The sequence below is a fragment of the Podarcis vaucheri genome (genome assembly GCF_965113315.1).
Source record: "Podarcis vaucheri genome assembly, chromosome: 10".
In the NCBI taxonomy this organism is placed as follows: Eukaryota; Metazoa; Chordata; class Lepidosauria; order Squamata; family Lacertidae; genus Podarcis; species Podarcis vaucheri.
The window spans coordinates 57,426,728-57,449,714 of record NC_138748.1 but is presented as its reverse complement, the minus strand read 5'-3'; the positions used below and the strand labels follow the sequence as shown (position 1 = coordinate 57,449,714).

General features: G+C 38.1%; 1 protein-coding gene and 1 long non-coding RNA gene across 48 annotated transcripts in view; one reads left to right on the top strand and one right to left on the bottom strand.

The window, feature by feature from the left end:
- Nucleotides 1-22,987, top strand: part of LOC309542102 — a 100,241-nt gene that overhangs the window by 1,205 nt on the left and 76,049 nt on the right. For 8 of the 12 annotated variants that reach the window (XR_014224053.1, XR_014224055.1, XR_014224056.1 and 5 more), the window contains exons 2-3: nucleotides 1,244-1,318; nucleotides 8,296-8,340. This is a non-coding gene — a long non-coding RNA (uncharacterized lncRNA). The remainder of the gene's footprint in view (nucleotides 1-1,243; nucleotides 1,319-8,295; nucleotides 8,341-22,987) is intronic. The other 4 variants (XR_014224054.1, XR_014224058.1, XR_014224059.1 and 1 more) reach the window with 1 other exon arrangement.
- Nucleotides 15,229-22,987, bottom strand: part of CACNA1C (calcium voltage-gated channel subunit alpha1 C) — a gene marked incomplete at its 5' end in the record, with an annotated part of 519,781 nt that continues 512,022 nt past the window's right edge. For all 36 annotated transcript variants that reach the window (XM_082240319.1, XM_082240340.1, XM_082240308.1 and 33 more), the window contains 5 exons: nucleotides 15,229-18,039; nucleotides 19,190-19,513; nucleotides 20,200-20,303; nucleotides 21,220-21,317; nucleotides 21,648-21,779. In XM_082240319.1, coding sequence (XP_082096445.1) covers nucleotides 17,743-18,039; nucleotides 19,190-19,513; nucleotides 20,200-20,303; nucleotides 21,220-21,317; nucleotides 21,648-21,779 — 955 coding nt within the window. In that variant the 3' untranslated portion in view covers nucleotides 15,229-17,742. The remainder of the gene's footprint in view (nucleotides 18,040-19,189; nucleotides 19,514-20,199; nucleotides 20,304-21,219; nucleotides 21,318-21,647; nucleotides 21,780-22,987) is intronic.

Below are 22,987 nucleotides of genomic sequence, written 5' to 3'. Positions count from 1 at the left end.
TTGTTTGTTTTTAAGCATACAATAGAATAAAACAAGATAAGGCTTAAAAGCCGGCAGAATGGAAAAGCCCTGTGCATGTGTTACTCAGATGTAGGGCATTATTATATTGAGTGCAGATTAGACCATAGTGTTATTCTCCCCATGATTGTGTGCAGTTGTCTTTAGGGAAATTCCGAAGCTCAAGCATCTGGCTGTATAGGGGCTTTGTACTATCAGGATACCTAGTGTCCGTATCGTGCAGTGCTTGTGCATTGGCATTTCCCTACAGACAACTGTGAACAACACATAGTTATAGGAAGAAATTATAGCACAGGGCAGGTTAAATACATGGTCACTCTCTATAGTCAATGTAGCTATGCCCTGTATGTGAGAGAAATGTGAATAGGGCTGCAGTCAAACTAAAAGCTTAAAAGGTCCAGGCAAATAGCAACAATACCTGGTGCTGAAAAGATCATGGGAGATGGTACCAGGGAAGCCTACCTGAGGAACGAGTTCTGAAAGCAGGACAACACAACCAAAAAGATGCCTCAGGTGGAAAGTAGAAAGCCCTCTGATAGGTATCCTAGTTCTAAGCTTTTTAAGGCTTCAAAAGTTAAAAGAAGTACATGGAATTGGGACCAGAAAATTAGTTCAAAAGTGCAATTCTATGCATACTCCAAATCAGTGCAGACAGGATTGTACTAAGCCCCTTTTGACGCAGTGTGGGATTTACAAGTGAACGTGCATAGCAATGAGTTACAATCTGAAGGAAGCTAAACTCTAAAAGTACACTGAGGATCTTAAATTATCATGCTAGATTTTAAGAATAAGGAATGAACAGACTTTTGGGGGTTAATTTACCAGGCTATGGCTTTTTATTATCAACTACCGGTACTTCTTGATTTGCCATGAGCTTATCTTCAGTTAGTGTGCTTCTTGTTCTTATTGGTTAGGGCATATTTGAGCTTGGTTGTTCTGAATTTATTTGTTTCTGAATCTGACTTGCATTTTTAGTGTTGTTTGCTTACATTCTTATTTGCCAGAGCATTCATATTCCTCAGAGTTGTCTTTCCAAGAAGATGCACTCTGAATTTTTAGAAAGTATTTTGGGAGAAATGTACAATTGCACATCCCTACCTTATTTGTGTTAGTTGCAGAACAGATTTGTAATTGTCAAATTTGTGCTGCAAATAATAAGTAGAATATCAAAATATAACCAAAACTGGTGGAAAGTATGTTTATTGTTCTATATCTTCTTTGACAGGTGAATAGACAATGAGAGGGAAAGCAAGAGAAGTACAGGGACAATAAACTCAGCCAGCTCATAACAACCTGATGGGTGAGTATTAATGTATTTATTGTTTCTGTTTCTATTTTATGTAATATTAGTGTAACATTGCTTGGATAACAATTTTATGTTGTGGTGGTAGTATAGCCATATTTCCCATTCATAAGATGTGTACTGGTTCAGAAAGTATGAGGACTGGGGTGTTAGCCATGCAGATAGCCACTACTATTGTAAAGGTATGGTTAGGATTCTAAATACCGCTTGGCACTGATAGAACTGTAATACAAATCCAAGTATAAATGTTAGGAATGTATAAGTTGACAGTGGCTGGCAGATTGGCCTGTTTGTAGCAGATGTCATGAGGAAGGTATAAGTATAAAAGGAGTTAGGATAAACCAATCAAGACATTGTTAAAAAATTTATTAGCAATTTTTAAAATAACATAATTCCTCAGATAAAAATGCAATCTTACAGGAATATACATTTGTCTCACACCAAGGCAATTCTCTAGCTCACTTTGTGGGTCATTCATTCTGTTTATTTAAAATGTGTGAGAAGAGGGCAAGACTGGTTGTTTGTTTTTAACCTATGGCAGGCTTACATTATGGTTACAAACTGTACAGCTTTATTTTACAAGGGCAATTTTAGCCTTCTTGATTTCAGTTGGTTCATGAAAACTGGGTCTTAAAACAGTGGGACCTGCTCAACAGCTCTGTCTGAAACATCTTTAAGTTAGATAGTATGAGCATTTTGGATTAGGGAGGAGGAAAAGTGGAGGAATTTACATCTTGACAGACATAACAGCTTTTAAGAGCTCAGTTCATTCATGGATCTAAGCAATTAGAAAGAAAGTTACATGCAGAAATCTGTATCATATCAACTAAACATTTATATGGTCAGGAGAAATGAAGTTCCTTGGATGGTCAGAGGAAGTGAAAGTTGTGCATGAGCCCACTGCACACTGAAATTAATAAGATGGATAGTTTTGTCAGGATGAACCCCTCAGTTCAATGAAATAAGGAGAAACATATACTGAAGCTATACTTGGTTTGCCTGTTCCTGTAATGTGATCACAGACATCAATAGGAATGTAGCCTAAAAAATGTGGAATCATACCCTAAATTATATTTGCTTCTGAGCTGGATTACAGTAGGTATTCTTTTCTTTAAAAAAAATTATCCTTGACTTGCTAAGCTTCGCTATTTTAGGAAGGAATTCTTCCTTTCTTTCTATATATATATATATCCAAGAAAGGCACAGTGTGGCCTCTTTCATCCAGACACTTTTAAGAAATCAAATTTGTCTGTAGTAGAGGCATCTTTGACAGAGAGACAGCATTGTATAAAACATAGCAATATTTATTGGTAGGGACATGCAACTTGTTTTTTCATGGAAGGATGATTATGTGGAAGCTCTAGGTACATGAGGTTATGAGGTGCAGCATCTTATCTTGCAATGCTCTTTGTGTGTATGTGCATTTGAATTAGAGATTTACCTAAAAACATAGAAATCATTTCTTGTTCAGATGTTTAGAGCTTTTAAGACACTTCTTATCCATTCATGTTGCAAGAGCTGTAGAAACTCTTAGTAGGTTCCTAAACGTACATGACTGAGACAATAAATGATTGAAGTGATTTTTTTTTTAATATAAATTTGGTTCTGCTGACAGAAATTTCTCAAATAATAGCCCATGGTTAAAACTAGGCCAGAAACATCAAATAGTTTGAATGTGCCACCACACTATTTGTTTGCCTTGATTAATATGGTGCAAGGATACAGTTTTGGTGCTGAGAGCCTGCTTACATTGATAAGATGCATGGAATGGACTGTGAAGGAGGCTGACATCTATTTTGTATTGTGCTTGCAATGGTGAAGCCTCTGACACTGGTTGACTAAGTAAGTCAGTATTAATACACTAACTCATGAACACCTGCCCCCAAATCAGTGTTGTAGGCAATAGTCAACTGAGACAAGAATGATCTGTAAAGTAACCTTAGCACTTCAGGATAAAAAGAGGGATTGTGTACGCTGCCTTAAGCTCCTTAGAGGAACAGAAGGGCTAAAATATTATAAGTAAAATAAATAATAAAGGTCGGAAGGGGTTGTATGCTGTGTAGGGAGGGTAGGAGGTCGGCTGCCTAAAGGACTTGGGTCATTCCATGTCATTTCAACAAGGTCATGTCACCCTCCATCTCGGATGTTGATGAAATTTGGTGTACACCCATCCCTTATGATTGAAAGAAACCCCCTTAAATTTTTCCCCTCTATCTCAAACAGTTTTAATTTTATAGCACTTCAGAGTTTTGTTAAATCTGCGTTGTCTGTCCCCTTTGAGACCTTCGGCACAATAAACCCTTGTGTACATTTTATTTATTTTTCTTCATAACAATTGATCAGATCTATTTGAAATTTTACACAGAGCTCAATAACATGATGAGGATTTCAGAAAAAAATACACCAGCACTCAAAAGATTTTATAAATGCCTACAAAAAATTATAAATGCACTTGTAGCCTAGTTTTTTTGGTGGAAAACCTAGGTTTAGAAAACCTGAATTTACAGCATGTGAGCATGGTATAACCAAAAGTTTTTGATGTAGAAAATTATTGCAAAGACATGCTGTCTTTGAATGAAATTTGTGATTTTTTATTCCTTGTAATGAAAATTTTACGTTTTTTGGACATCGTAGGAAAAAAAAGGCTACCATTTTGTACAACTCTCCTACAATCCATAGCAGTAGTAGAGAAAATTACTGAAACAAAGTTGTTCATCTTAAAAATTACAATAATATTGGTTATTATAGATTTTTTTGAAAGTGCAGACTTGTTTCTAGTTTTGGGGTATTTAAAATTATGAAAATTGGCTATCGTGAAATCAATAATAATAATAATAAATTCGGTCAGAAACTTTAAATGCTGACATGTAAGGTAATAAGACCTAGCAAGAAAAAGATTAAAAGAATTTAAAATTATTATATTCAATTATGCAATATTACATGATCCCCAATTTGTTTTTCAGAACATTATTGCATACAAAGACAAGTCTATCTTACAAAAGAAAAGAAAAAGAGAATGATGTTTGTGTGCCATCTTGAAGTAATGGATGCATGGAGACTTTTTAACATTTATGTTAAATATATTGAGGCGTAATTCACAATGAGGCTGTTTTATCACAGCAGATACATTAATTACAGTAAAGACAACAGTTAAACTTAAGTAAAAAATTACCATAACAGATTATGCTCTTATCACAGTTGATTACCTTACAAGTTCAATGCTCCTCAGTTTCTTTGCTGTAGCCTCAGTATCACCTGTAAGTATTTTATTTTTTCTTCCATCAACACCAGTGGCTTGCATGACTCATCTGCATTGCAACTTCAGCTATCCATGATTCATCCACAAACTGAACAATAGCATACACAACTAGCAAGACTTCTCTGAACTGCAATCTGAGAAAACATTTTAAAATGTCTAATATTTTAAATATTTCTGAAATGAATAATTATTTTTTAAATAATTGATGTACTCATATTTTTATATAATACTCAATTTTTAATTTTTTGGAATATTTTTCTTGCTAGGTCTTACTTCCTTACATGTCAGCATTTAATGTTCTACTGACTGTAAATTCTTTTTTTCTTTTTTATATTCCTGATAGCCAATTTTCATAACTTCAAAATCTCGAAATTAAAACAAGTCTGCACTTTTGAAAAAAAACCCTATAATAATATTATTTTAATTTTTAAGATGAACAACTTTGTTTCATTAATGTTTTATAATTACAGCTATGGATTGTGGGAAAGTTGTACAAAATGGCTACCCAGTAGCCATTTTCCCCCACAATGTCCAAAAAACGTAAAATTTTCATTAAAGGAATAAAAAATCACAAATTTCATTCTTTGTCAAGAAAGAGCATGTCTTTGCAATAATTTTCAACATCAAAAACTTTTGGTTACATCATGCCCATATGCTGTAAATTCAGGTTTTCTAAACCTAGTTTTTCCATACTGTAAAAAAAAAAAACTAGGCTACAAGTGCATTTATAATTTTTTGTAGGCATTTATAAAATCTTTTGAGTGCTGGTGTATTTTTTTCTGAAATCCTCATCATTTTATTGAGCTCTGTGTAAAATTTCAAAGTGATCTGATAATTGTTTATGGAGAAAAAAAACCCCCAGAATGTACACAAGGGTATTTTGTGCCGAGGGTCTCAAGAGGGACAGACAACGCAGATTTAACGAAACTCTGAAGTGCTATAAAATTAAAACTGTTTGAGATAGAGGGGGAAAAATTAAGGGGGTTTCTTTCAATCATAAGTGAAGGGTTTACACCAAGTTTCATCAAAATCTGAAATGGTGGGTGAGAAAACCCTTGGTTATTTTGCATTGATTTGATGTGGAATGATCTATTTGGGATAAATAGGAGTCTGAGGAAGCTTGTGTGATGCAAAGATGGAGAAAGGTGGGCTGAGTTGGAGAAAGGGGGACTGAGGCAAAGCCTCCCAGGGGGCTCAGTGCAGGAAGTAGGTGGATAGGCAAAGGGAGGATAAGAGGGTTAGGGAGGCTGTGACCAGGGAGCCAAGAGGACATAAGCTACTAGGACACTAACAAGAGTAGCACAGAAGGAGGATTTTGTCTGATGTGGTTTCTCCCGTCACTGTAACATTGTGACCTACAACAACCCTAAGGTTGTAATTTTGGGATTTTTAAAATTTTCACAGCACATAAACTACCTTCTCTACCAATGTGCAAGATACTGACATGAATTCTTACTAAGTAATTGGTGATCATGAGCCAGATAATATGCCTAGAGCAGCTTCTGTGTTCATTTTACTGTTCATGAAAACACAGAATTGTTTTTGTTTTTTATGTGACAGCTTACTTTGTAAGCAGACTTTAGAAAATAGTTTATGAAAAGCAGGCCATAAATAATTAAAGAAATTACTTATGATGCTAAAGGTTAATATAGATTAGCATAGTCCACTAAAAGTAGATCCCTAAATGATTTGTTTAAGAGCATAAGAAAAGTATTACATTCAGACCGATAGGATACCAATGGTATTATACTATCTCTGTCAGTGGTGAATACAAGATGCTACAATAATACGTACACCACTACAAGGCAATAATACAGGAACTGTGTTGAAATTCATACTTTCAGAAACTGAGATGAACTAAGATCAAACTGGGTTTATTTCCTCTTATTTCATATCTCTTTCTGATAATATAAAATGTAGCTCAAGGATATATGCCCCAAATATGTACAGCACAATTAATCAGGATTCCGCCCGTCCCCCCTTGCACAAATCCTCACATTAAATGGAGTTTGGACAGAAGACTGATTGATTGAACCACCTGTCACCAGTGGACTTCAGCTAGGATACCAAAGAGAAAATGTTCTGATAAAATAATTGCAGAATAATATCACTGATGGCTGTTTCATCATTAACACTCCTTCTAATACTAAACTTATGTAGTGAGTGTTTTGTCTGGAATGTCTCTGGATGTCGCAGCATGCTTGGGGGACCCCTAATGTTTGCAGAAGTATAAAAAGGCTTCTTTAAAAACAAAAACACACAAAGCCCCCCCCCCCCCCGATTAATGAGGACTGAACATGCGCAATAGCCACAGAATATTGTGTGATAGCTGGAAAAGGAAAATGGAGAACAAGATGGAGGAGTGGAATGCCCTGCTTGGAAGGAGGGGCTGGCTGGAACCCAAACTGTAAAGGTATACGACAGTATTTTTTACAGGTCCTGCCAGGTCCCACTTGTTCCTCCTAACGGCAATCTGACACATAGGACATAAAACTGGGGCACCCATGGGCAAAGTAAGGGTTTCTGTGCATTCCCCAGGTATTCAGAAAAAATATTATTTTGTAAAAAAGAAAAGAGGGGAAGGGACAGAAAAGAACCCATCTTCCAACAAGAACTGCATATGAGCAAAGCTCTCCTGTAATAATGGTACGTTAAGAGATGTATAAAATCTCTGACAGTGATGAACGCTGGAGGGCTGGATTGGCTCTTCAAGGAAAAAGAGGAGCTCTACCAGACAACACAGGGAATAGGGATTTAAAAAAAGACCCCTCCCCTGCTATAGTTTTCAGTTCGGGAGCTGTGGCAATTCCAAAACATATCTGCATTGATTTACAATGCAATAGCACTCAGAATTGAGGATGGTGATGGCTTCCCCCAGGCCTGAACAATCTGAAATAAGTTCAAGGTCCCCTGACTCATGTCAGGATAATGCTCCTATCCCTGCAAAGTACTGCTGAGGTTTAGGTCTAGCTGAACAAACCCCACCCCACCAGGTATTATAGTTTTCAAGTTTGTGGCTGCTGAGTATGTATGTATAGGTTAAAGCACTATCCTCCTGTAGTACCACTCTGGTTGGAGGCCATTCCCACCACTGTCCCTCAACCATTTCTGTCCTCTCAGCAGCAATAAGTTCTAGCGGGCAAAGGAGTCTGAATTCTTCCCCGCCCCCAAGTCCTAATAGGCCTTCAATATTTAGGATATTACTTCCTGCATGGAATGTATATTGTATACCTGTATGAACTGCATATTGTTAATACATGGTGTGGATCTGATTAAATCCCACACTTCATTGCAAGTAAAGGACCAGTCTCCACCTAGGAAACTACAATAAATGAGACAACCCTGTCTCTCTATTCTGGAGTCACATTTTTTCTTATGTAGTCACTACTGTCTCAGGGCCCTTATCCTTGTGTGATCCAGTCTATTAGTAAAAATGTCATATGGTATTCCTTATCCCTTTGCTGCCCGCCTCCCCCCATTTACTTATGTGAAATTAGCAATATTAAGCTGGAGGACATAGGAGGTTCCTTTCAGCCATATATTCTATTAATTTCAGTTCTCTTTGTGTGGTCTCACTAGCTTCAAATCAGTTAATTTCCCATGCTTGTTAAGTTGAAAATGATTAAGAATCTCATGTATACATGGCATAGTTCTCTTCATATATATATATATATGTCTGTTATTAAATCTCACATTTTTTCTTTTTCTGTGTTAGAATTTTGATGGCCTGGCAAATGTTACTGTTTTGATCTTTTATCAGGTAAAGAACAGTTTTGCCCAAATAATTTCCATGTAAGAAACTGTAACATATAAAACAACCCTCTCTTTGTAGTGTGAAGTCAGAACCCAACCCAGGATTTTGATTAATCTTCTAGAGATTAATTGGACACAACTGTCCATTCATCTATCCAACCTCACAGTTCCTAGATTCATATTCCATTCCATTTATATTATATCAGAACTGTAATGTTTAATACAAATCGATGTACAATTATACCAAATATGGTTCAAATGTGGGCTCTTCCTGTAAAGGATGAGTTTATTTTTAAATGTTATTAAGAAGCGCACAAATTGCAATTGTTACTAAGAGAATAATCTCAGCAACTGAACAGTTAGCGAGCTGTGTGTTTTCTTGAAAAGTTGTCTCCATGGTTGTCAAATCATAACTTGCCTTTAAGTAAGAATGTTTCACAGAATGATCTCAAACTCTTCAGTCAGAAAAAGACACAGAAGCCTGGCTGAGACCCATACAACTCTTATATTGGCATCAGTCTAAAGAAAGCAATGATACATTGCTTTAGAAATTATCAAGAAATGTAAAAAATGCATTTGCCCTTTTTGTTGTTGTCATAGTCATCAACGGGGTGGGACTAGGGTTAGAAAACAAAGCAGAAATAGATGTGGTCCTGTACATAGTGCTCCTTTGGCTGTCCCTTCAGACTCCGGTGCAGTGGGGGGTGGGGTAATAAAACAGGTTGGATCCCTTGCAGTAGCAGCAACATCTGCATCATTGTAATCATCAACATCTTCATCATACATGTTCACTTGAAGAGGCAGACGATGCAGAAAAGTTCTCGGGCTAAGGGAACTCCAGCTCTGGATCATTAAGCCCAGCTTTCCTCCCATAATCTAAATCATACAGAATAAGGAAGGGGGGGAATCCAATATAACCGGCCTGGTAGAATGACCAAGGGTGATGGGAGAAGATGGAAGTCTTGGTACTTGCAATAAATGTCTTTAGTCTGCAGTGTAGACAGTTGTCGAGCTGCAGGAGTGAACAAACTCAAAAGAGTGGTGGTTGGCTTTTTCCCCTTGTAGAAAACAACCCAGTCTTTAGCTTCTGTAAAGCCTCCATCGGCAGTGCAGTGATTGTATCCAACATGTAAGCCCAATACAAAGGGAAAAGAAAGGACATTTTATGGAACCAAAGCTTTTCCCCTTTCCCCTACCATGCCCCAGACTGCCCCACTTAAAGGAGGCAGTAGCTCTTTGCTCAGACCCATTTAAGTATCTCTTTCTATGCTTATATTATAGCCACTTGAAGTAAAATAGCAGCCACTCATAATCTAAACTGTGCTGGCAGCAGCAAGCTCTGGCCATGGTCCACCAAAATCTCTTAAAATATCTGTAAAGTACCTTTCATTCATTGGTGATTGATACGAAATAGGGTATAGACAGACTATGACAAATATATTAAAGAACTAAGATCTTTCATCCGGTGCTTGAAATTTGGATAGAAACTCCTTCCTCTAATACCCAAATGCACAATGATGGCAGAAGAACCTACTTTGAGTAAATTGCATCTTCAGTCTAACTTTCTATAGAAACAAAAGATGCTCCATACCATAGGTAAATGATTTCATTAATACCTAAACCCAGAAGGTTCTATATATAACAGTTTGTTTTGACAGAAATTGTAGCACCAGTATATACTTAGAAAACATTGTTAATTCCTGTCAAGTGTGTATATATCGTGGTTAATATAAATTCAGTGAATAATTTGCATAAATATGCAATTTTGCACACTCACATGAAGGCATAGAGAATGTGTTTAAATAGGCAGTGTAAACAGGGGTTTTTGTAAAATGCCTGCACAGTATGCATAGTCTCCAAATAATATCAGTAAATATATAAAACTGGATAATATAAACAGATTAGATAATACACTGCCTGGTCAACATGCATAATTTTTGTGTTAAGACTATTCATTTTGATAAGGACATGTATGAATCTAAAATCACTTTTTCAACATCACTTGGATACCCCTGACAATGTGCAAAATTAATTACTTATGCTATCACTTTGTATTTGTTCTCTGTGCCTTTCTGTAAATTTGCAAAGTCACAATTTAACTCTAACTAACCTCAATAAATGCATGTCAAAGCAGTACAGTACTTATAATGGCTGGATGCATGAAATATTAGTTCTCTGACAAATACCACAGGAGGTAAAGGAATAGCACCATATACAACCAGTTATGGCTGGTATTTTACTACCTGTGGAATTTACACTTTTCTGGGAACTCATAGGGTGATATCCAAGGTTAGTCAGAGTAGACCTATTGAAATCAATGGACTTAAGTCTGATTATCATTGGTAGTATACGACTAGTGATAAGTTTGCAATTGCATATAACTGTCTTCATCTATTCCCTTGGAATGCTGTCATAATCAGTGAAGAATAATGCAGCCACCTAATTCCCGATTCGCAAACGTGCAGTGCATGCTTACGTTGGGAGTGGGCAATTCTAAATGAATTTAGGATTGGCTTACATGCATATGTGTATCATTTAACTTCACTTGATTACTAAATGGCTTACAGTTGTGAACCAATTCAACTGAAAAGCTTTAAGCCCCTTCTGATGTTTATTTAAGCAGCATGAGAGCTGCTGCAGTTCAGCTGTTTCCTATGCTGCTTGAGTGGCATCAGAAGCCCTAATATGGGAGGAGTCCACAGTGTGCCATCCCACATCCTCATCACTATTCCTAAAGTTGAGGTATCATAGGCATGGGAAGGAGCCATACTGCCATCTCCCTCCATGTGTCCATCCTGTGGTGCAGGATTTACACTGATGCAGCTCCCATTTTATGAAGTTAATGTCAGAATTGATCCTTTGAATTTTAGGTGATCTGAAGTTATATGAAAAGTATTTCTGTTGTATTTGCTCTGTTTTGGCTTGTTGAGAAATGAAATTAATATCTTGATATTAGTCATTAGCAACATAATCCTATACACATCTACTCAGAAATAAGTCTCATTGAGGTTAATGGGACTTAGGTATACCTATGGGTATAGGATTGCAGTCTTTTTGATCTAAATTTAAAAATTAAAAATTGTAGCACCTTAGAGACTATGCACACGAAAGCTTATACCCACAACAAACTTAGTTGGTCTCTAAGGTGCTACTGGACAATTTTTTTACAGTTGTACCTCGGGTTAAGAACTTAATTCGTTCTGGAGGTCCATTCTTAACCTGAAACTGTTCTTAACCTGAGGTACCACTTCAGTTAATGGGGCCTCCCGCTGCTGCCGCGTGATTTCTGTTCTCATCCTGAAACAAAGTTCTTAACCTGAGGTACTATTTCTGGGTTAGCGGAGTCTGTAAGCTGAAGCATCTGTAACCTGAAGCGTATGTAACCCGAGGTACCACTGTATTTATTTCGACTGCGTCAGACCAACATGGCTACCTACCTGAATCTAGAGTCTTTTTGATGAATACTGTATGCAGGTGTGGACTGGCCCTAGTAATTATGAATATGATATTGAGGAATGACAGCTATTCTGGATTAATAAAAAATGAATGAAATTGTTTGATCTAATGCATACATGGTTGGAAACAGTTAATGAAGATTCTTAAGCGCAAACAAAACTAAAAAAAGCAAGTTGTTTCCAGGCGGATTCTGGCTCTGTGCTCTCATTGCAGCATGGTTATTAATTGTTGGCCAGGATGTGATTTTGGAGAACATGCTATATAAATTGTGTGCACAGTTGTCAGGGCTGGCTCAGGACATTTTGCCATTAGAGGCAAAACAGAAAATCTTGACCCCTCATCCGCTGTGTGTCTGCTGCTGTATGTCTGCCCACTTGCTGGATCTGCTGCCTCTCCCAGCTTTCTGGAGCTTGTTGCCCTGAGGCGACTGCCACACCTCACCTCATGGGTGGGCTTGGCCCTGACAGTTGTATAATGCCTCTCTAAGAATGGGTATTATCATACTTTGCAAAATTTGATTTATTTTTCATAGATAGTTCAACCTATTTAATAAGTCTTCTTGTTGGAGCCTTCTATAAGTGAATGCATGGTTTAATAAAATCTGGAGCATGATGGTTATGAGCAAAGTAGAAAAAAAATAGTAAAATTAAGAGAAGAAGGACAAAAAAGAGTTTTTTTTAACTTTTCAGTATGTTATTACAAATATTAACACTGGAGGGAAAATATATACTCATCTTTGATCTTTTTGTTAGCCCCTTTGAGTATGGTTTCAGAAAAGAGAGGGAAACACATTCATTTATGTAATAGATGAAGCATAGTGACTTATAACCATCAATCTGCAACCTCATACTTCTCTGTTAAATGCAAAGTATTAAATGAGGGTGGCGCTGTGGGTTAAAGCCTCAGCGCCTAGGGCTTGCCGATTGAAAGGTCGGCGGTTCGAATCCCCGCGGCGGGGTGCGCTCCCGCTGCTCGGTCCCAGCGCCTGCCAACCTAGCAGTTCGAAAGCACCCCCGGGTGCAAGTAGATAAATAGGTACCGCTTACCAGCGGGAAGGTAAACGGCGTTCCGTGTGCTGCGCTGGCTCGCCAGATGCAGCTTTGTCACGCTGGCCACGTGACCCGGAAGTGTCTCCGGACAGCGCTGGCCCCCGGCCTATAGAGTGAGATGGGCGCACAAACCCCAGAGTCTGTCAAGACTGGCCCGTTCGGGCAGGGGTACCTTTACCTTTACCTAGTTCTCCACAAGCACATGGTTAAAAATATAATTTGCTACCACAAGATACAGTAACGACTGCCAGCTTGGATGGCTTTAAAGGGGGGTTGACAAAGTCATGGAGGATAATGCTCTCAATGCTATTAACCAGGATAGTTGTGTACTGCCTCCAGTAAGGGAGGTGGTATGCCTCTGAATACCAGTTTCTGGGGAGCACCAGTGGGGAGAGTGCTCATGTCCTGCTTGTTGGTCACTATCAGAGCAGGAGATGCTTGACTAGATAGGTCTTAGGAGCAAACATTCCAGCTCCAGAAGACATGCTTTGAAGACCTTCCTGCTTTGGATGGCCTTTTGCCTTGCTTCAGCTAATTTCTATTTTAAATGCTGTTGGTTGTATTGTTTTCTATACTGAAATTTTATTGTTTTAAATTTATACCAATTTAATAATGTAATCTGTTTTATAAATAATATACTGTATTGGTTTGGAAAATGCTGTATAAAAGCTGGTGGCAATGTTGCAGCACAGAAGCATACTTGAGACCGCTGATTTTCATGAGCTTAACAGTTCTCAGTTCGTGTTAGATTATATTATTATTATTATTATTATTATTATTATTATTATTATTATTATTATTATTATTATTATTAAATTTGTATACCAATTATAGCCAATAAGACAGTACTTATTTTTAAAAGAAAGGAATGGATAGGGGTTTCATTTGCTGAAGTAGGGACACGGCTGGCGCTGTGGTCTAAACCACCGAGCCTATTGAGTTTGCATATCATAAGGTTGGCAGTTTGAATCTGCCTGGCAGAGTGAGCTCCTGTTGCTTTGTCCCAGCTCTTGCCAACATAGCAGTTTGAAAGCATACCAGTGTGAATAGATAAATAAGTACCACTGTGGTAGGAAGGTAAATGACATTTTTGTGCACTCTGGCACTTGTCACGGTATTCCATGTGCCAGAGGGGTTTAGTCATGCTGGCCACATGACCCGGAAAGCTGCCTGCGATAAATGCTGACTCCCTCAGCCTGAAAGCGGAGCTGAACGCTGCACCCTATAGCCGAATTCGACTGGACTTAACCATCCAGGGGTCGTTTACCTTGTTAACTTCATTTGCTGAAAATAATGGGGCATTAGCTCCAGGATAGAATCTTTGTTTGTACTGCTGAAGTAAATGCAGATCAGGACCAGGCTGATAAGACAGTTTTTTTCTGAGGAAGTGGCCAGAATTAGTTAACTATTGGATGCTGGTGAAACAAAAAGTATATAAGAACCCTTAGCCAGAGAATATGAACTTTTCTGCAGATTTGTGATTGGACTGCCTGACATTTAGATGTTGGGGGCTTATATAATACGATACACAAGCCATATATTCCAGAACAGAATTTACTTGATTTGGAAGACTTCTGAGTAAGTGGCTTAGATAGTCATAAAATCTGAGTGTTAAAAGTCATGCCATATAACTGCTGAGCCTCAGGCCTTGAGACAAGATAACTAAAGCAACCTCAGGAAATAACTGTCCAGATTTTTTGCCTTTAAAAAGGCATTTTTATAGCCTCCATAGATATCTTATTTGAATCTCTGAAATTTTGGGTTAATTTGTTTCTGTCCTACCTGTGATGGAAATGCAATTTCCCCTCATTTCTGTTCAATATGCCCCATTCTGTATGTGCATATCTTTCTGAAACACGTGTATTCAAATCAGTATTGAATATATAATTCCAAGGAGTATATTAGTCCACTGAGCAAGGTGTATTTCTGATACTGAACTGCAGATTATGCTCACAGTCCTAATCAGTTATAATAGCGCTCATCGTGACTGATAGTCACTCATTGTAACTGAATTCACCCCCCCCCTAATGAACAAGTGATTGGGTGTTGAAAGAGGTCATAGTGCCAACCATATGATCAGGTGTAGATGGTAGCAGATGTGCTCGGACACATGCATACAAGCAATTTGTGAGTATCACATAGCTGCATGGACATATTTTTGGACTGGGGTTATGTTGAACAATTGCCATCTTGCCAACATGTTCCCCCTGGCCCATTAGTCCTCCTCTCCCTGCCCTTATTTCCCATTATTGTTGTATGCTCTTAACATTATTTTGCATTGTGTTCTTTTATCATCTTGTGATCTTTTCCAATGTAAAGTGGTTCTAAAAACTAATAATTACTACCTGTGTTTCATACAGTTCTTCAATTAATCAGGCTAAAGGCAAATGCCATTTTATCAGATTGTATTCAGATTCTTATTCATAATACTCTTTAAATGCTTCTCAGAGTGCTACAATTTAGTGAGTCGTTCTCCATCTTACACTTGTGCATTTTGTTCTTTGTTCCTATGAATAACAAGTTATATTTATTGTTGTTTAACTTCATGTTTTGGTATTTTTTGTCATCCTAATAATTTTTTTAATTACTTTTTCCTTTAAAGTAATTGTAGTCCCTTTAAATATGCAAATTTGGTGAAGGGTGCTTTGCACTCAGCTTGATATAAATCTGCAACTGAAACCGTGACTAACTCATGAAGAGCATTAATTTGATGTTGTTACATTCATTATTCTTCTAGTATTTTCTCTATAGTAAAATTAATTATTCCCCTTCTTGGAGTTGCTGATGCCAGCTCAGTTTATAGGAAAGGATCAACTGGACTATCTTTGTATAGTGAAATTTGCCACCCTTTAGTGAGGAGAATCATTTTAACTGTGCAAAGGGGTTAAACCTGGATAAAAATTCTTAGCTCCAGAAAGCAAGGTACTCTTCCCATCTCAATTCATTACTGTGCATGTTCAAGGGAGTGCAGAAAAAAGAAAGTGAACACAAGATATGCAAAATCAGTTAATGATCAACCTGCCAGTGGGTTGCAGACTAGTTACTTAACACCAGGTACACTTTGTTCATTGTACAAATTAAAAAAGGGAAAAATTGTATACCCTTTCCCCCCAACCACATGTAGAAAAGCACTTAAAAGTTCAAAGGTAAAGCTTGGCACACTCCAAATACGAAATGATTTACTTTACATGCAGCAAAATATACAAGAATTGTTATTTTCCCCTTAAACAAACTTAATTCATCATATTTGCTTGGCACAATTGCAATTCATTTTAAAAAAAATAGTTGAAAAATACTGAAACTGACCTGAATTCAAGTATTACGGTTTCTTCAACAGAAACATCATCAATGCAATAAAACATCACACAGAATATATCGAAACGTAACTCCTTCTCACTTGTGTGGTTTTTTTGTTTTCTTTAATTCCCTTGTTTTGTTTTTCTATACAGTTTTAATGCCAACACAATTCACAAATTGTATTCAAAATTAATATTATTGCATTGTTTTTGCATATCTTGTGGAACAGAAAATGCAAAGAGTTACTGATTCCCCTTTCAAAAGCAGAGACAGTGGTATATTTTTACACTCACATGACCCCAGATACAGCTCTCCTGCAGTTATACCAGGAAGTGGAGAACTGTATGAACTTACAAACTTTCAGACATGCATTCACTCTCTCATTCAGTCCTGTTCACTCATTCACACACCCGCAAATATACCTACCACTATAAAGAATCCAAATCGATCACTCATATGTGCAAGACTATATCAAGTGCATTGCCTACTATCTTTAAATTATAAAACAACAACAAAAAGGAGTTTTCCATTACTTCAAATAAAATTACAAATTCTGGTGTACATAATGGTTGGCAAAACTCTTCTAATATCATTATTAGTTTCTACCCAAATTTCAATGGAGGGAAACAAAAAAAAATATTAAATAGTACAACATAATCAAATCAAACCAATTTTAAACATTTGCAAAGGTGAGAAAGAAAACAAAAAGTTAGGTGATTACAAAACTTTGTAAACACTCCGTTCACCCCCTCCCTCAAAAAATAAAATACCATAAAATAAAGTATTCAAAAATAAAAAATAGAACATGCTTTCAATAAAATATCAAACAGCAAAAACAAGGAGAGATCTACATTAGCCCATCACCACATCTCTTTGAAATGGGCGGGTTGCCTGAACTCCGGTTTGACAGAGCTGGCTTCCTGCTCCTTGAGCAGTTGGCACAGCTAGCTGTCTGAGCTCTGATTGGTTGGCAGAGTAGACTGCCTGAGCTCTGATTGACTGGCAGAGAAGTCTGCCTAGGAGTCTCTGCATTTCCATTAATAAGCATCTGCAATATTGCCATCTACATCTCCTGTACCATTGCCACTTCTGCTTCCTCCTCCAACTCCTCTTCCTCAGCAAAGTGTGGGGATCTGTTGCTGAAGTCTTCTATTCCACATGCAGATCAAAAGGGCCTTGGCTTTATGGAGATGGTGAGGCTCATACAGAATATGTGCAAAATGATTCTTTTTTGTACAAGCAAAGTTGAAAGACACCCGTTTGATGCAGTGTCCTTTTGGCTAGGGCCATTCACAGGAAGCTGAGGTTTTCCATCACATTCAGGAAGCAGCTGTTGTTCCTTGTGCAGGGACTGAGAAAAGGAGGGATCTGACTCTCCTCCTTTTACTTGTCGTCATTCTTCCTTCATGGACACATGCTGGGGTTGTATATTCACTCCTGAAAAGCTCTTTTACACCACCCAACTCTGCAATTCTTCCTGACGGAAATGAATGAAGAACGCTGTTCTGGTTACTCCAGGTCACGAGAACAGTGAGGCACTTCTGAAACAAACCCATTAGGAACATTGAAACAAATTAAAAAACCAGCATCACTTTCAGCCTTGGCAACTACAGGCTGCTGATATAAATCCTGCTGTCCTTAGGCTCCTCTTGACTTTTTCTACAATCTGGGTTCTGGGCTGTTTCCTCTTTCTCTCCCATACAGTCCTGCCCTGGGTCCCTGCAGTTAACAAAAGGCAAGAGGTTGCCATTGGGGCTTGGCTTGCTGTTACCATTGAGAATGTTGTCAGCAGCATTCTCCATTTCTTCTATCGTCAAGTCACAAGCATCAGCCAGCTCTTGGGTTGTGACCTCAATGAACTTTGGATCTTGAGCAAACTGCACCAGGCCTTCCGAAATCAAGACCTTTAAAGAGCCAGGAGATCAAACAGAAGAAAGAAAAGCAGAAATCAATTTTAATATAATAACAAGAGCCAAAGCAATCTGTGGAAATAACAGACAGTAATAATTTGATGGGTAAACCTGGCTTTATAGGACAATGGCTTGGGCCCTATCTTTCCTTCTATGAATGGAGCAGTTAATGTAATAAGGCTTTCCCATTATCTCCTTCCTCTTCAGTCTGCAGCACCCCTGAAAATCTGATTGTAGGGATTGGGAATGGTATTGAATATGGTGTTGTGGGGTTGCTGAATTGACAAAAATATTTCCCCCCCCCCAACATAAACTGAACAGCAATTTAGGATCAAAGGCTGCAGTCCTAACCCACTTACTTGGGAGTAAGTCCCATTGAATTCATTTGGGTTTACTTTTGAGGAGACATGGTTAGGATTGCACTTTGAGCCAATTTTGTTTTATTCACTTGCTAGTATAGATAAATAAAGTGAAATACTCACAGTATTTAGAAAAATAAATAAATTTGGGTTTCTCTTGCTTCAAACCTACACTACTGGCCATTTCTGCGAGAGATGCTACATGCTAACGTATCTCCTGACAGCTTCCTGCCTACAGTACAAATGCAGTTTAGTTCATTTAATAACTGTAATTTTATTAAACTACACTTCTGTATATTTGTGCTAGCAGATAAAGCTTTTGCTTTATAGAACATTCTGGTTATAGGAATAGAATAGCAATCTTGATCAAGAGGGCAGGCTATAATAATGGGGATATTAATGGCCTTGGACAATTACGTAAACATTTTAATAAACCCCTGCCCTCAGGTCCAACCTCCCTGTTTCTATTTGACAAACTTTATATCCTACATAAGGAATTATTTTCCTTTCATACATTTACTGTTAATTACTTTTGTAAAAGGCAAAGAATTCACAGGGATCTCAAAAACTGCATGACTGGGATAAAAATTGGTGGTCTTGTTCAGATTAATGGTCTATCTAAGAATTGTAAGAGTTTTGGATTCATCTAAAGGAAAAGTAAGCTTAACCTCCTATATTTGTGTCCATGAAATACAATGTATTGCATACAATACATGTAACTTTGGGGCCTGATCTCCATAAGTGTCATGATTGTTACATCAGTTACCAATACCACATCAACTTACCGCTTCAACAAGGCTGTTAGCGCTGCCGTGAAATTGTCTGCCACACTCTCTGGTCTGACTGGGAACTGTGAGGGAGACCGGCCTGGCTTTTCGAGTGCTGCTAGAGCTGGGGCTATCAGAATACAAGGAGCTGCAATGTATTGATGGGAAGCTATTATTGAGTTTCTCATTGGATTCCTCTCCTTCAAGCCGCAAGGTTTTAATAGGCTGCTGTAACCAATCTTGTATACAGGGTGTGGCAGGGGGTGTGGCACATGACCGAGATGATCTTAGGGGTGAATGGCTTCTTTGAAGAAGAGGACTCAGGCCTGCAACTGCTAGTGCCTATAGATAGAGAGAAAGGAGAACATTGTACATGATGATGGCTGCAAGTTGAATCATAATATGAGAAAAGAAACTGTACAAGCTGACTTAGAAAAAAGGTTTCTTAAGGTAAATAGAGGAGTATATGGTAGAGTTGTATGAAATTATGCATATGGTAGAAATAGACAGGGAGAAAAACCTTTCTCATAATACTGTAACCTGGGGTCATCCAATGAAGCTGAATGTAGGGGGATTCAAGAGAGACAAAAGAAAATACTTCTTTACTCTGCATATACAGTTGTACCTTGGTTTTCGAACAGCATAGTTCTCGAACGTTTTGGCTCCCAAACGCCACAAACCCAGAAGTGACGGTTCAGGTTTGCAAACTATTTTGGAAGCCAAACGTCCGACAGGGCTTCTGGTTGGCTGCAGGAGCTTCCTGCAGCCAGTCAGAAGCTGCACTTTGGTTTCTGAATGTTTTGGATTATATACAGTACAATGCAACAATTGAACTGAAAGATCACCAAGGCAACAGTAATTGCTAAACTCTTGTTTTTCAGGAAGGTACAGGTGGCATATAAGACGTAATTGATAAATCAGCATTTCTGGCCATTGCTGTCTGTCCCCAATCCAGAAACAGCTGAGTTCAGAAGCATACCTAGTGAGAGTGTGATCCCATAGTTAGATGTTCACTGATGAATGCTTACCTGATGATGTACCACATGCAAGGGCACTGCTGTCTTCTGTGGGACTTCCGTACCCTGATTTTTCTGTCTCTTAAGACACTCCAGATGAAAGGATGCTCTTCGACCTGCAAAGCCAGTTGCACAGAAGTGTGATAATATTTTAAGCTGCTTTCATAACACAATTAGGGGTGGAACTTCATGTAACATTTTATGATGCAAACATAGGCTCTTATTTGTATATTTGCCTTGTATCACTAATAAAGGGGTAGGGTATTTGCAGAGGAGAACAGGCAGGTAGAGGCAGATGCACAATATTTTCCTGCACACCACTGATCTCTTGCAACTCTTTTTGTTTTTAGCACCCTTTTACCCCAGTTAGAATCCGAGACTGGAAATAAGCCTGATTGGAAAGAAAAAGGGGGTGGACTTGCAGGAGAAAATCGGCAAATACAGAAAAGGTTAAGCATTTTCAGTTGGTTCCTTCCTGCTGCCACATTCAGATACAGGTTGGAGACCGATCACATCTCTTTTATACGAGATGTGATTTTTGGCCTGCATCGCACTGAGATGGCAAACCTGTGTCTGGACTGTACTACATCAAAATGCAGGTGGAGGCTGACATAATGTTTGGATGGGGAATCACTGAAGAAAGAAAACATGCTGTCTGATAGAAGGGTTCCAATCTATCTTTCTCCCTAGCATGCCTAGTTTTACATATGTCAGAATTTTTAAAGGGTATTTTGGGGGGTAGTGAAATATTCTGTCATTGGACTATGTACCCGTTGTATAAGTAGTACAGTTGAAAAAGGTTTACAACCCCATTTGCTATTTGAGAGAATTAGAACTATTCTGCTTTGAAAAAGTTAAAACAGGCAGCCTAACAATTCCCACAGCTGCAGAATATTTTTTTGTAGGTGCCAATGTTTTTCAAATTGGCTGAACCCCAGTACTCCCAACACGCCCATGTAGTAAAAATGCTTGCGGTTAGAAAATCTGAAGAGATATCGTTTCATGTTTGTCATATGAAGCTGGAATTATTACTTAGTGATGAGGAATGCAGGAACCCACTCTTTGGAGAGTATCTAATGTTGTTTTCAGGTGGAGTTAACTGTCTGTGTTCATCATCTTTACATGAGAGCCTGTAATGGAAAAGGACAAGTTAGCTTCAAATGAGGACATGGCTCCTATTTGAGGTATGAGTTAGTACAGATTGGAAATATATTGTCCCATCCTGCAACACGTAGGATGATTTGTGCTATTAGGACTGGAAGCTAGGATAAGAGTCTAGGGTCAAACTGTGCTATGGTTGGATGGAGAAAAATGGCAGTGTAAGTATACTCTTAGCCTCACTCCCTTGCTTGAAATACATGGGATCTCTGGGATTTTTGCTTTATGAGTTTGGAGTTGCAGGACGCCCCCCTCCCACAAACCTAACAACCCCTACTTGGCTGCAATAGCAAAATACTCACATTTCAGTTGGTACCAGCTTTGGTTCACCACAGTACTCAATTTCTTCATTCAGTTGCTCATCATATTTCTCTTCCTCTTGACAAGTCTCCTCCTCACAAACAATAGCCACCTGACTGTCTCTGGAACAGGATCTAATGAATATAAGAGAAATAGAAATAGTGAAGGCAACGTAGAAACACATATTCCTTTTGCATTATTTTATAACACATCCATTCAAAGAAAACACACAAAACATAAATTATGAGAAAAGTGTGATGCAGTCCTTACGTTTAGCCCTTAACTTTGTCATAATTAACATGGAAATTTTGAGATGGGTGAGGGTGGGGACGAAAAGCATGTACTTTAGGCTTCATGTTCTTGATGCTTGTCCATACTTCTGAAATAGAACTTTTGCGTCACTTCCCAAAAGCACGCTAAAGTGATAACTTTTTAAACCACAACTTAGGAACTTAGGAAGTGGTATATAAATAAATATATTAAATAAATAAACTCCAAGATACAACACTGCAATCTTAACTGTAGAAGCTTGGAGAAACACACCTGAGATACAAACTGATTGATCAAGCAAATGTTTATGTAGCTTATTCAGGGCTTATATATGAACATATGACACTGTCCCCTGTTGATGCTATACTGAGATATAACTGCTGAAGAACTTGCCTATAAAGCAAAGGTAAACTGTAATTGGTGTCCACAACCTATATTGATTACTTAAGCTGTTTCCTATTACTGTTACTTTACATTTATCAGTTATCAGTATTTGGTGGAAAAATAAAATATTTCTACGTTAATGTGAAATAACAGCATTATTTTGAACTAATCACCACTGAATCAGACTGGACTAATCATTTCATACTTAAAAATGCATTGAAAGAGCAGAAAAAAAGACTTGGGGGGACCAGATTATATGGTATGCTGGAGATTCATGATAGGTCTCCCAGTTTTAAAAGAACAAGACCTTAAATGAAGTCACAGGAGACCACAAATTGTTCAGAGCAGTAGTGGGGCAGGAGGGATTTGTAATATTCCTACACTGTTTTGAATGCCCCTCAAACCTACTATTTGCCTTTTGTGGTGTAAAGTATAAGTCACTATTTGTCTCCACAAGGCAAATTACAGCTCTCTCTCTCTGGGTGTTATTCTAGCAAACAGCACAGGTGAAAGGTCAAACATTTATTCCAGCTCTGGTGCCACTCTGAATAGATGAGGAGTTCCCCACAACTACTATTCAATATTTTTTAAAAAGGAATTTAATTTGAATTTGCCTGCCTGTGAAATTGGCGAATCACAGACAGGCTTTGGGAAGCATCACTTGAGCAGCAGAGCCAACTGGAGACTG